The sequence below is a fragment of the Zootoca vivipara genome, chromosome 7 (assembly GCF_963506605.1).
Source record: "Zootoca vivipara chromosome 7, rZooViv1.1, whole genome shotgun sequence".
NCBI classification, from domain to species: domain Eukaryota; kingdom Metazoa; phylum Chordata; class Lepidosauria; order Squamata; family Lacertidae; genus Zootoca; species Zootoca vivipara.
In genome coordinates this window covers 71,683,994-71,699,049 of record NC_083282.1, presented here as the reverse complement: position 1 = coordinate 71,699,049, position 15,056 = coordinate 71,683,994, and the positions used below count along the sequence as shown (strand labels likewise).

General features: G+C 43.2%; 1 protein-coding gene across 4 annotated transcripts in view; it reads left to right on the top strand.

Annotated features, from left to right (window-relative positions):
* ARHGAP40 (Rho GTPase activating protein 40) overlaps positions 1 to 15,056 on the top strand; it is a 72,348-nt gene that overhangs the window by 23,950 nt on the left and 33,342 nt on the right. The window contains exon 1 of one of the 4 annotated variants that reach the window (XM_035122416.2): positions 5,896 to 6,925. The exons of 2 other annotated variants lie outside the window; for them this stretch is intronic. In XM_035122416.2, coding sequence (XP_034978307.1) covers positions 6,835 to 6,925 — 91 coding nt within the window. In that variant the 5' untranslated portion in view covers positions 5,896 to 6,834. Of the gene's footprint in view, positions 1 to 5,895; positions 6,926 to 15,056 lie in introns of those variants that run through there. One more of the 4 variants, XM_035122413.2, reaches the window with a different exon arrangement.

Here is a 15,056-nt window from a genome sequence, read left to right as displayed (position 1 = left end):
AAAAAGCATGCATAGGCTACCTTAAACCATAAAAACAACAACGAAAAGGTTTTTCTGCCTCATGGCTTCCTCTTACTAAGTTCTTCCTCAGGCATTAAAATGTCTTATGTGGTTTAAGTTTCAATATTGATCAAAGTTACAAGGCACGGGTTCATGTTTGGACAGGCATGCTGTAAGGCTGAAATCCATTAAACAGGAAATATAGATCATAACTTTCCTCCATGTGCTCCAAAGACCTAGTTTTTATATGAGCTTGTGGGACTGCTGTATGGTACCCCAGTATGCCATAGTATTTGTACTCTTTGGGGTGCATGAATTTTTGGATAGTTTTCTTCACGACTCCACTCTCTGAGCCTGGTTATCTATCATGCAAACCTACCTTCCCTTTTTAAAGGAGAAACTCTGGGTGGTTCTTCAGACTGTAGTTCAAAGGCCACATTGGTGTGCTGCCCTACAACCTCGTTCTCTCATGAGTGAAGATAGTTGAGCTATATAATAATCTGGATGCCATTTTTCAGTGAGGGGCTCACACTTACAGAGTACATGACCTTGTGTGATATGAGTTCACTGATAAGGATTCATGGGAATGTCCACTTTCCCCCTCAAGCCTGAGGAACGAATGAGCTTTTTAAAGGATTCCCTCAAGAGGAAGTCTGGCATCGGTCAGCTGTTTTTTTTTGGAAAAGCCATAGGATCTTTGTACAGGAGAGATGATATACAACCCAAAAGGAGACGTTGACATGAAAGTGTGGAAAAATCTCTTATCTCTCCAAGCACTTTTCCCTTCCTTAAGTGTGAAACTGTCACACCTTGATTAAATTGGATAGAGCCACTTGATAAATTCAAATTCGGTTTGTGGGCTGAGTTTCGTCATTCCCCTGTTGGGAATTGGCTTTTAGTTGAGAGTTGTCAGATGTGTACCAGTGGGCAACATATATATCTGGCCTTTCCTGTTCCACCTTCATCTCCATCTGCTAGTAACTTGCTTATATTATAAATACAAGTTCTTTGCTTCTAAAGGGCAGTGCGCTTATTCCCCACCTAAAGGCCTAATCTTCTGTTTGTCACATAACACGCTGGTGCTTTTAAAGCAGCTTAGGAGTCTCCATATGGAGGCACATCATGCCCTCCGTCATGCTGCTCTGGGCTGTGTGATCTGATTAGGTTTTCTGCACTTAGGAGAGCCAAACCTCTTTTAGCAATTGGATTGAGGAGGCGAAGGCCTCAATGACTATGGTGCTTTTCGCTTGCTGCATGTTTTGCTTAAGCGGTTTTGAAGGAACGTCACCGCTGGAGTTCTTCAAGTACCGGTAGCACCCAGTGCTAAAGTGACAATAGTGCTTCCAGGCACCGAATCTGTGGTGGTATGGATCCCACTCATCCATGTTGTGGTGTTTGACACTGGTAAGTGGAGGGAGATGCATGGGATTGAAGCTGGAAAGTTTTTACCCAACTATCAAAGGCTTGCCACTTTATTTTACTCTTCTACCATCCCTGGCTGACAAAATATTTTTTTAAAAAAAACGTTCTACAAACTCTCTTTTAAGATACCCGTTTGCACAAGCTGTTTTCTGAGGATTCCCTCTCCCACCACCTCATTTCACCCCCACTATTCATATTGTAATCTCTTGGAAGTTAAGCCGTATGATTAAAAACCACAAACCACTGCGGTCACCAGATAGCATGATGGTACTCCATTCTGTTCTCTCTCACCGCTCAGTACAGTGGTACCTTGGTTCTCAAATGCCTTGGTTCCCAATCTCCAAAACCCCAGAAGTGTTCTGCTTTGCAAACGTTTTTCGGAAGCCGAACGTCGGATGCGGCTGTTGGCTATTGTTTCCGGGGCGCCTGCACCAATCAGAAGCTGCTCCTTTGGTTTTTCGAATGTTTCTGAAGTCAAACAGAGTTCTAGAACGGATTAAGTTCGAGAACCAAGGTACCACTGTATTTGGTGCTTTTGTTTTTGCTATGTATTTTGCGTTTTTGTTTTTGAGGCTTTTTTGGTTAATTTGTTTTTGTGACTGTGTGGAGCGCAGTTCAGCTACTGTTTGATTGATTATGTGACTGTGGAAATGGATAAAATCCCCCCATCCAAACAATGACTATCATCAGTGCAGGTAAGAAAAAATAATAACATTAATTTTTATCATCTACTACAATACGGTCTTATTTATTTTATAGTACAGTACATTGATTATTGCTTTCATTTTATGGATCAATGGTCTCATTACATACTAAAATTCATGTTAAACTGCTGTTTTAGGGGTTGTTTTTAAAAGTCTGGAACGGATTAATCCGTTTTGCATTACTTTCTATCGGAAAGCACGCCTTGGTTTTGGAACGCTTTGGTTTTGGAATGGTCTTCCGTAACGTATTAAGTTTGAGAACCAAGGTACCACTGTATTCTTTGCCCACTGAGCATGCCCCATCTGTGGTTTGGGTGTTATCTGTCCCTTTAGGATGTCCTCCCCCCTCCCCCCCAAAAAAAGTTTTTTATTTTTTCAAACATCTTCAAGCGTTTTGTTCCCCTAAGCCTGCTGAAGATTCCTCCAATTTGTGCATTGGTGGTGCTGTTTCGATTACGTAAGAATGTACCCTCAGAAAGTGAGTTTGGTATGGACATTTGTGAGGAAGCGGTTCTGTGACTGGATTTTCACAAGAGCACTCTGTCCTCTAAAGAATAGTTTACTCAGGACAGACCATCCACCTCAAAATAATTGTGTGAATCAGCCCCGTAATCTGTCACCCGCGTTTGAACACTTCTTGCTTTGCTTCTTAGTTTGTGTCAGAAATAATGATGAAAAAGTTTCACAAATCACTGTAGTCAACTATGATTAGAAGAGAAGAATTAAATGAATAGGGAGAGCATCATGTACAATATTTGAGAAGGTAAAGTTGCATTGTGGAAAATATTCTTCCATCTCAAAATAGTTGTGTGAAATGACTCCAAATTCTTCCTGTTGTTGTTGTTGTTGTTGTTGTTCCTTTTCTAAAGTTACTGTGTAGTTTTATTGACATGATTATTTTCAGGACACCTCGCATGCTGCGAGTGGCTTCCAAATTGAATTTTTTATAAGGAAACAAAACAAAACATTGAGATGGGAAGGAGTTGTGCAATGTAATGGGGATTTGGGGACAGATAAGAGGTTGCAACAGGGCAGTGGGAGAAGCTGTTAAGTGGAGCAGATGTAGAGAAATGAGAGGAATTGGAAGAATTTTAATAGGCAGGGCCGAGTAGAAGGTATTGATGATACAGCAGCTCTCCCACAATCAGACACTTGTAATAATTCAGTGGTGCCAATTTGGAGTAGCCACCAATTTTTGGACTAGAATTCATGCAAGGGTGCTTTGTTTGGAAATTTGAATGACCCAGGCAAGATGGTAACCATATAGCACAATTTGAAAGACATGTTTAACTTGTAAGTAGTCTTGTCTTGGAAGTTTTGAATTGCCTTTCCAGGAAGTGTTGGATCTAGAAATGAATGCCCATTGCACTGTTGTATAAGTGGAAGAGTGGCGAAGTTGTGAATATGCAGGAATCTAGCATACTGGAATGCTGCAATACATTTTGCAGGTGTAGCAGCAGCTGGCCTGATCTACTGTAATGAATTGTTAGGGAAAGAAATGAGACTGGTTCCTCTTTTGGATCACTCAATGCATTTTAGGTGCCTCTCATTGCGAAACCTACCCAATTATTATTTTTCTATGAAAATGCAAAGTTTTAACATAATTTGCACTATTATTAGGTGTTTCATGAGTAATTTGAAATATTTGGCAACCTGCTTTACAAAGATTTTAAAATGATCACCCATGCATGCACAGTGCCTATCCTTTCTAGACAACACATCTGGTGATCCCTTGGTACAGTAGGTACAGTATTTTTAAGTTACAGGTGTGCTTGGATTCACAGAAAATAGTGGCAGACTTTTCACTGTTCGATTGCCTGCTGCATTTGTTTTCCCACTTGTGTTTTCGTTTTTCTATTGCGAAAATTGCAGCAAGGATAACATCCGTGCTGTCATATAACTCTTGTTCTTTCAAGGCTGTGAATCTTACTGGGCTTTCTTTACCTAGAGGACTAAATACTTAAAGACTTAAATTCACATTCTGAATACTGCAAGAAAGACTTCAGTGGATAGCCCGAAGTTCTAGTACAGGCATCCCCAAACTTCGGCCCTCCAGATGTTTTGGACTACAATTCTCATCATCCCTGACCACTGGTCCTGTTAGCTAGGGATCATGGGAGTTGTAGGCCAAAACATCTGGAGGGCCGCAGTTTGGGGATGCCTGATCTAGTATTACCTGAGATTGCTGCACCTGAAAAAAAAAAGGAATTGCAGCATTCCAGTACGTTAGATTTCTCCCCGTCCACTTTCTCAGTCGCTCCATAAGAGCCTATGATATTAGCAGTGTAGACCCAGACTCTAGGCCTCTTTCTTCAAAGTAACAAATACCTGTGTGTTGGGGAAAGATTTTGCTTGAGCCGTCTTTCTCTCATATATATAATGCGTGAGAGAGTTGGCTCTCCTTCCATTGCACCTGATTAAGAGGTAAAATAAATATTTACAAGATGTCATGTTATACCAGCAGGCATTGATATAAGCCGCAGGGGTGGCCAACTCCCAAGAGACTGCGATCTACTCACAGAGTTAAAAAAAAAACCTGGCAGTGATCTACCGCCTTTTTTTAGGGCTTCAGGTTAGGGTTGTTGACCTTTTTTAGGGAGGGGGAAAGCCATGCTTTTTTTGGCAGGCAGGGCAAAAATATTGAGCTTCTTTTAGGGGAGCCAAACTTGTTGAGCTTCTTTGGGGGGAGCCAGTGATCTACCACAGATGTCCAGTGATCTACCAGTAGATCACGATCTACCTGTTGGACATGCCTGAAAGGGAAAGGTGCCATCTTACATATTTTAAGGTTGCTTTTCTTATGAAATACATAGGGATCTGTGCGTGTGTGAGAGAGAGAGCGCGCACGCATACTATTATTCGATTACTTACCCAACCCTTCACCATAAGGTCTCAGGGAAGGTTACAACAAAACGATTCTAAAACAAAATGGTTACAACCATAAAATAAAAGAAGTGTGCAAATGGCGACTTCATTATACACCTGTAAGCGCCATGCGAAAACGTTCTTCTTCAACCAGGCCTTGGGCTGATTAACAGTCTATGTCCTTTTAAATATGTTTGCAAGAGCAAGAGGGTGTGTGTTTTTTGTTTTGTTTCTGGTTATGTTCTTTGTGGTTTTATTCTGTATTTTATGCTGTGAACTCCCCTGAGATCTTCAGATGAAGGCTGGTATACACATTTAATAAGTAATAATGAATAAGAGTAACAAAACAACTTCATTTGTAAAACAATCACATTTATTTAAAAAATGCAAACATTTAAAAAATTAATCTATAAAGTCAGTTACAAATAGTTCTGAGACAGATGCAGACTGGGATAATGATCTCCACTTAAAAGACTTGTTGAAAACATGCGGGATATGTTTATCATAAGGAGATCTAGGGCAGGGGTCCCCAGACTACGGCCCCCGGGCCGGATGCGGCCCAATTAGCCGCCCAATCCGGCCCGCGACGACCCCCGCCGCCCGCTGCCGCCGCCCGCTCTTACGGCACGGCGGCGATCTTCAAAATCGGCAAAAAATCGCCGAAAATCCTTTGTGCGCATGCGTATGGGCCTCTCCCGACCCAGAAGAGGTCACTTCCGATGCACTTCCGGGTCGGGGGAGGCCCATACGCATGCGCACAAAGGATTTTCGGCGATTTCCCCCCCCCGACCGTGTGCGTGTGTGCATGCGCACGGGCGCGCACTCCCCTGCCCTCCGGCCCGCTGCGCGCGCACTCCCCTGCTCTCCGGCCCGCCGCACGGTCGGCGCGGCGGGCACCGGCCCAAAGCCCGGTAAGTCTGGGGACCCCTGATCTAGAGTTTCTACGCATCATATATTTAGTATATTTAAAGTACATCCCTACCAATAATCCTGGGAACTTTACCCCTCCAAGAGCTACAATTCCCAGCACAAACTACAGTTCCCAGTTTTTACTTTTGCGGGGTAGAGGGAGAGAAGAGAAATCTGTTTTAAATGCATGGTGTGTGCACAGCCAAATTGTGAAGAAGCAGACTTCAGACAAGGGCACCATGCCATCTTTTTGAGTAGCATGTGTGTTCGTCTTTCTGGATTTTCTAGTTGTTGTGGGCATGACTTCTGGAGCCGTACCAGAGCCTTTAAAGTGCAATATTTAAGCTTTTCACTCCCTGCTGTCTTGACTACCAAAAGTAACTGTCTGTACCCTGATAGCATTCGTCGGGGCTAAACTTGCTTGTAGATTGACCTGGTATGGACAGGTATTTCCCGTTTTGTTCCCACCTCGCAGCCGACAAGAGATTGCCCAAAAGCAGTCAAAGTTTGGATTCTGCCGGCTTCGCCTGTCACCAGTAAAGCCTTGCTTTTCCAGCTTGTGCCTTCCTTATGAGCCAGGTATCCTTTGCGTTCCAAGCACGAGGTGGTTGATGACTGTTCTTGGACCGAAGTCATGGGTATGTTGGCTAGATTTTTATCTCTCCATTCTCACCCTGCCGTATATGAGGAGAGAAGGAGGAGGAGGATTTGCCGTCTAATTAGCAGCATTCCTGAGACGTGACTGGGTGGTGCTGCCGCCGCTGCGCTGTTGCTGCTGCAGTCAGCTGCTCAACAATCCAAAAGTGTTCCAGGAACTTACTCTGTTCGGGGACTATTTGAAGAGACACACAGATGGACTGGTGGTTGGCGCTTCTCTCAGCAGAGAAGAGCAATTTGTACTCTGTATAAAGGAATATGGATAAATTTGGAAAGCATGGCAGGTCCGGATTCATTAGGACTCGCATTCCTAGACCTCAGGTCCTACTGCAGCCAATCCAGCCTTCTGGTCATCCAGGTGTTTGCAGGTAATTCTCACACCTTTGTTTTGGGATGCCTCCTTTTTGGTGATTTACACTAGCACAGAAGGTGGCATGGAGTTAGGAAGACAGTATTGTACTCTGCTGGTAGTGTAATCAAAAGGAAAATCCCAAACTTAAGGGACTAATAAATTTCAGATTGTAGCGGATAATTGATTTCGCTTATTTGTTTTTTGGGTGGGTTGTGGTTTTTTTGCAATAGCAGTCTAAATTGGTGCATTTTAAAAGAGCTTCTTAGTAGTCTGTTTCAGGAAATGTAAAAAGTTGTTTCAGTGTTAGAAACTACTGCATAAACCATTATTAAAGAAATGATAACTTGTCTTGGAAACTGTTTCTGAGTAAAGGGAAGTAAAAGGGATAGCATAACTTCTAATGGACTGAAATTTTCTCAGTTATGGTTTAGAGCCAAATGTGGGAGTATGCCCAGAGTTTTTTATATAAGATATACATAGGTTACATTTCTCAGCACCCTTGTTTGCTTGTTGGTTCCAGTGAAAGCAGCTGGACAAGCTTCCAATGAGATATACTTAGGATCACAGTGTTCGTATATTTATTGTGGTATTGTGGATATTTAGTCAACTATCATGCACTCTGACTTGGGAAATACTTACCATTATCCATATCAATATAAGGCGGATTGATACATCAATACAAGTTTGGTAGTTTTGTTTTTGTTTTGACGGGCATTTGTTACCAGGAGTTTTTTCTTTGCTTTATATACTTCTCATTCTAACAGGATAGTTTTGGGTTTTTTGGTGGGGAATTCATGACTGAAGGATGGGCCTATGGGAAATTGTCAAAAAAGCAGTGGCAAATAAAATAAGAGGAGGGTCTATTTCATTTTGAAAACTTTTATAGATGGCACAGTTTAAGATGACTGTGGGTTTTTTTATTTAAAAAATCTTGGAAGTGTTTATAAGGATCTGAATTTCAATATATTTGTTGTTGTTTTTGCCTCAAACTGCATCATGTATGGGATTTTAGTATTGCAACCCCAGAGTCGTCCGCGACTGGACCTAATGGTCAGGGGTCCCTTTACTTTAAGGCCTAATGATGGAAATTCAAATATACTGCTTAAATTGAAATAATGCATGCATGCATGTAAGTCACGCAGTGCTTGCATAATGAATACTCTGTTACGTATTTGCAGGCATGATTGATGGTGCCTGTGATTACGTGATGCTTGCAAAACGATATGCCAAAAATCCCAGTAGTTTAATTGCTCTTCCGAATGGCCGCATGTTCAATTAGTGTCCTAGTAACCACAGCATCCGTACTGGATTGCCATTAAGATGCCTAGCCTTGTTGAACCCCGCAGTCTTCCGTGCTATCCTTTCCAAGAACTGTTACTAAGGCTGTGGTTATTGATCCAGATTCCCTTGCATCATCATCTCCCTCTCCTCCTCACCCTTCCAAATTCTAGTCGATGAAGCCTGTATTTCTAGTGTCAGCAAGCTGACTGAGAGCCACCTGTGCTGCATTTTCTCGCAATTCAAAAAAACCTGACTCGGCCACATTCCACAAGGTGACCAAACTTCATGCAGGAACTATTCAGTGCATTTTTGTGGCGGGGTTAACTTGTCTTCGAGATAAGCCTTAAAATAAACACCTATCCCTTTTTCTCTTTGTCTGTGACCCTGAATTTAACCCCATCTGTACATCTTGCTTCAAAGAAGATGTACTTCTAAGTGGCAGGTGCAGTGCTGAAGTGTGGATTTGGTTTTGTGAGCCAAACTGACCCCTCTCCATCTGGGTGGGTGGGTGGGGAAATGGTGACTGCAAGAAGCTTATGGATCTGTGCTTTTAATTTGCATTGCCCGCAAATCTCTTTAAGCATGCAGCTTAAATGGATCCTCCTTGGGTTCTGTTTTGGTGGCATTGGAAATAGTTCATTCCTCTACTGTTTACATCATTCCTTGCTAATCACTGAGCCGGAATAGTTTCTGTTTCCCAATGTTCTTGAGCAGCAAATGCTTCCCAAAAACGGGGAGGGAGAGGAGAGAGAGAATGCCTCCATTGTTGTATGGTGGAAATTTGGTCACCTCTGAAGGATGGGGTTGCAGAACCGTATTAAATTATATGATAGGTTTCGTACTGATCGAGTTAGTTGCATAACAGTCTAAATCGGCCTTCGCCAACCAGGCACCCTCCAGCTGTTTTGGACTACAAGTCCCATCAGCCCCGCACACATGCACTAGCTGGGGCTGATGGGAACTGTAGTACAAACAGCTGGAGGGCAGTGGGTTGGTCTAAATATGGTGGGAAACGCTTTCTGTCTAAGAATGAAAAAGGAGAATAGCATTGTTTGTACATTATACATATCATCCTGTCTGGTGGAAGAGCATGTTAGACATGTATCGAAATGACTACAAGGCCTGATATTTAAAGCACATGCTGTTTAAAACCCAACTGGAAAACGGTGGTTACCCTTGCAGACTTGTGAGTTGTGGGAAGTGAGGAAGGCCTCCTTTGGAAAGAAATTCCAGAGGGATTTGGTGGAGGGGAGAAGAAGGAATCATAGATGTTCCTCTTTAAAAACATTTCAGATTCTGACTTTCTGTTCATTTCAGTGGCACCAGTAGTGTTCCACCAGGCCTCTCAGGGAATCTTAGAACCATAGAATTGTCGAGTTGGAAGGGACCATGAGGGTCATCTAGTCCAACCCCCTGCAGTTCAGGAATCTTTTGCCCAGCGTGTGGCTTGAACTCACAACCCTGAGATTAAGAGTCTCATTCTCTACCGACTGAGGAAAGGTATGCAACTTCCTCTCTCACTGGATCACTCCTACACTTGCCAGGGAAAGTCTGCCACACATCTCAGTGTATGTATTAGTTATGCATTGGCTGACTAGCATGATTTATAGCACCCTGCAGGGTCAGACAGAGGATATTACAAGTATTGAAACAGCGTGCTCAGCTGCTTATGAACCCTTTGTTTGTTTGTTTGTTTCATAACATTTATATGCCGTTTGATTGTAACACACAAAAGAATAAGCAAAAAGAGTAAAACAATAAAGTGATCAGTCAAGAACAGCTATTTAAAACGAAAATAAAATAAAATTAATGGTAAGAGAAGCAGAGATTAAAAGACATGCCAGAATTCTAGATATCTGAGTAGGCTTGCCTAAACAAAAATGTTTTTACAAGGTGCCAGAAAGTGAAAGTGTCTGCCTGATGGCAATAGGCAGGGAGTTCCATACTAAAAGATCAATTTCTTACTAATGCAGAACAAGTATTGTGTGGCAGCTATGTAACACAGCCATTTTCGCAGATTGAAGTGGTCACGTGGTCATGTAAGGGGTAAGGTGGTCCTGTAAGTAAACCAGTCCCAAGCTGCGACAGGGTCTCACTCCTGCCAGCAATTGTGCTGCAGCATTTTGCACACTGAGTGTAGCTTCTTCAGCCTAGATAGCTCAGTTGGTGGGAGCATAGTGCTGATAATGCTAAGGTTGCACGTTCGATCCACGTATGGGACAGCTGCAGATTCTTGCATTGCACAGGGTTGGACTCTGCAATTCCACGATGCTACGATTCTAGATCATGTGCAAGAGAAGCCCCAGATAGAGCATTAGAAGTCGTCTTCTCTTCTCCACCACCTCTAGACGAGTGGGACAAAGGCCTTTATTGTACATCAGATTGTACATCAGATGTCAAAGAGATAAACAACTACCTGACATTTAGAAAACATCTGAAGGCAGCCCTGTTTAGGGAAGTTTTTAATGTGTGACATTTTAATGTATTTTAATCTTTGTTGGAAGCCGCCCTGAGTGGCTGGGGAAACCCAGCTGGATGGGCGGGGTACAAATAAATTATTATTATTATTATTAATTATTATTATTATTATTTACTGAAGTCTAGTCAAGGAATTGGCAGCTGAGCTTAAGAGAGAACCTTGATGTTTGCCTTCCACATCCTGTCCAACCGTCTTACAACTTGAGCCACACTGTTTCCAAAACAGTTTTGAAATAGATGAAAACTGCAAAAAGCTTCTTTAAATTGAGAAAGAAAAGCTGCTGTTTGTTATCAGGTGAAGCAAGGAAGAGCTTAGGTTAGTAGGCAAAAAACCAAACAAAAAAACACTGATCTTGGAGGAAATACAAATTGCCCCACATTGTGCTTTTGGCTCAGCGGCAGAGAAAGCAGGAGATCATCATATACTGTACGTAGTAAAAGTTGTTTCATTTTTACCCCTTCATTATTGATAGTGTAACGGGAAATGGAGAACACAGCTCATTCAGCATCCAATTCTTTGCCATATTATGAGGCGCATCAGGGATGATTTTGCAGAGGGGTTCTCAGCTGCTTGGGCCTCCTTTGAGAGAAGTTCTCTGAACTGTGAGAAAGCCTGTCCATTTTGTAATTCGCTAAGAAGCCTGTCAGGACCCAGTTGGCGCTGTGGGTTAAACCACAGAGTCTAGGGCTTGCTGATCAGAAGGTCGGCGGTTCGAATCCCTGCAATGGGGTGAGCTCCCGTTGCTCGGTCCCAGCTCCTGCCCACCTAGCAGTTTGAAAGCACATCGAAGTGCAAGTAGATAAATAGGGACCGCTCCGGCGGGAAGGTAAACAGTGTTTCCATGCGCTGCTCTGGTTCGCCAGAAGCAGCTTTGTCATGCTGGCCACATGACCCGGAAGCTGTCTGTGGACTAACGCTGGCTCCCTCGGCCTATAGAGCGAGATGAGCGCCGCAACCCCAGAGTCGGACACGACTGGACCTGATGGTCAGGGGCCCTTTACCTTTAAGTAGCCTGTCAGGGTTACATGTAGCAGGTGCCAATCCCATTGGACTTGGTTGCTTCGCTTGATACAGTCTTTGGGAGTGAAGTTGGTCCTGTCTCAGTACCCTTTGATTTTGACTTGGCTCATAAATTTGATAAGCAGGTGCTCTCCTTTTGGTTGACCTAATTGCCACAGATGTTGAGAAACTGAATGCCATTTGTGCCTGTAGAGGCAACAGCCACCCTAGTGCATATAGGGAAAACCAGAACTGGGAGTGGTGAGAACTGCCCTGTGGCAGTTACACAATTACTTCACCTCCCCGTTCGTTGCCTAATCTTTTTATCCTTTTACGCTAACAGTTTCCATCCACGTTAACACTGAATTGGCATTGGTGGAACACTGAGGAGCCCTGCTTTGAGCATGTCTACTTTGAGCATGGAGTTTTATTTATTTTACAAGGAAATTCACCAAGATAAAAGGAAAAATCTAGGCATAATTAATAAAGCCAAACAGGGAGAAAAGGAAGAAAGGTCATATATGGCCATATTCCTTAGCTCAAAATCAGTGGTCACACATATGCTGATTAAACAATTTCATTTTCATTTTCAAAAAATTATGAAGCCATAACTATTATACAAGGATCGACCTTGTGTTCTACAATGTTGAATAAATACATTCAGTCAGGAAATGTGTGTGAGAAAGAAATTATGTTCTCTTGCTTTAATGAGATACCTTATCTTGGCCATCAGGGTATAATCTCAACATCTATTAAAGCACTCTGTGATAGATGGAATGTTCCTTGACCTCCGTTTGGAAATAGGTATCTACAGTATTGGAATTTTAATCTATGAAATTCTTAACCTGTTGTGTTGCTTTGTTGAACTATTGGCTTGCACACAAGAGCCACATATACTGGTAGTGGAATTAGACCTGAATTCAGATCTGCATTCAACTGTTAAAATTATTGGATGGCTATTTGCCCGTATTCTGACTGACCGCCTTTGCAGGGTTTGTGAGAATAACATGAAGGGAGGTGGGAGAGTGGAACAATGCATGCTCCTCTGAGGTCTTAGGAAGGGTAGGATAAAATGCAATTGAAAAAGGAACTAACCTCCACTGGCCTCTTGTAATGTAAAACCATAAAACAGATAAGCATCATAAAACAACATTCCAGCAGCAAAGGGAACCAATTCTTTGAATCAGTTACCTCCCAAGACCTGAAGGAAGAGATGCATCTAAATGTGAAATCAGAAAACAAGCAATGTGTGCGGACAACAGTCAAGTCCACAAGCTTGCTTCTTAAGCTTTCTCTGAGCTGATTCACACAACATACTAAGCCACATTTAGCTTAGCAGGACCATGCAAATGTGCAGACTCCAGGAGATGAAGTCACATCCGCTTTGCTATTCCCTAGTCCTATTTTGTTGGTGCTCCACACTAAGCAAAGCCAAAGGTTTGGTTTCACACATCTTCCAAACTGGGGATCCGGTCTCTCCTGACAAACCATGAGCTTTAACCAAGGTTTGTTGCTGGCTGCTGCAGCTCAGGGTTAGTGAGGAGGGTGTTTAACCTTGAGTCTCCGTTCCAGTGGCATGCCAAGCCAAACTGGCAGCAAACAAGGATCTGGGAGGAGCAAATTGGCTCTGGAGCCCAAACAGGAGCCCACCTGTTTGGACAATCTCACAAAACCAAGTTTAGCTTAGCATGCTATGTGAACCAGGCCACTGGTACAGTGAACAAACGTTAAGAGCCCAGAAGTTCGAACCCCATATGGGACAGTTGCATATACTTGCATTTCAGGGAGTTGGATTAGATGAGCCATAGAATCACTTCCAACTCTACGATTCTGTGTATGCATAGTCCTACTAAGCCAAGGTTTGGCATGTTGTGTGAACCAGACCATATCCGATAACAGCGCCACAGTGCCAGATACCAGTAGCCTCTGGGAACTGCAGATGTTTGTGGAGAGGCAACAGTCTTGGTTGCAGTTAATGGGCTGTCGTCTCCACATTCTGTTCTAATACAGCACCTATACTGAACAGGTCCTTAGCAGTTGCTAAGAAGGGACTGACTTCTGTTTCAAGTGTATCTGAAGAAGTGTGCATGCACACGAAAGCTCATACCAAAATAAAAACTTAGTTGGTCTTTAAGGTGCTACTGAAGGAATTTTTTTTACTCCTGCCCTATCACCATATCTCCCCTTGCCTGTGCCCCTGTTGATCTGCACGCCCCAACCTTACCTCCCTCTCCACTGTCTCCAATTTTTAACTCTCCAAGGCACATATCTGCCTGCTTTCTCACTTGGCTGCTTTCCCCACCTCTTTTATGATTATTGTTGTTATTACTGCAAAGTTCCTGCACTGCAAGGGAGTCCTTGGTATCAGTTGATCAGGCCAATGTAGGTTTAAGTACTGGTAATTGCTTAGTACAATCCGTTATTGCAGCGAGAGTGCTCCAGGCATAAACTTGGAAGCAAATTAAAGAGGGACTTAGTTTCCCACTTCATTAACCCCCTCCCCCTTGCTCTTTTTTTATCCCTTTCATCCATCCTCTCTCTGCCAACTGATTATTTGACCTTGAGAGACTAGTTGAAGGTTGGCGGAAGAGCTGAATTTCTTAAAGCTGTTTGTCATTTCCTCTGACTTCCTACAACTCTCGGCACCCCTCTTTAGCAAATCCTTATGTGGTTATATGTGTGGTGTGTGTACTATGTATACACAACTTTGTGGCCTGATCCAGTTGAGTGGTCAAGCTTTCACCGGGCTCCTTGCACAGCTGTGTCTGAATAAATCCTTTCTGCCTAAGCTCGGATAGCTCGGATAGCATCAGGCTAAATGTCAAAGGCTGTTGTTGCGACTACTCTAGAGTAACGGCGCTCCACATTCTTGTCTTTAGACAGTTTTATTTGGTGCAGTCTATTTACAGTGAAATGGGGGTGCAGAAACATGTCTGCTTAGTCCGAGCCAGAATCCGGGAATGGCGCGCCCCTCGTCTTCTTCCAGCATAAGAGTCTCGGCACGCCAAACCTTCTTCCCCGCCTTCTCCTGCGTAATTCCGGAACCGGAGGAAAAAGGGGCCTGCGTTCCATGTTTTCCTTCTCCCCCCTTTCCCCCTCTCTTTCTTCCTCCCTCATGTGTAGCAGGGGCTCTTTGGTGTTGCCAGAGCCCTGCATCCCTCTTCCTCCTTCCTCACTGGACCCCTCCCCCTCCCCGCTGGCATTGCTGCTATTGGAGGAGCTAAATAAAAAATTTTTTTTCCTTCAGTAGCACCTTAAAGACCAACTAAGTTTATATTTTGGTATGAGCTTTCGTGTGCATGCACACTTCTTCAGATACTGCAGATGTAATTGGAGGAGCTGCTCTTGATGATGGGAGGGGGATCTCTGTATTCCCTTCCCCTTACAC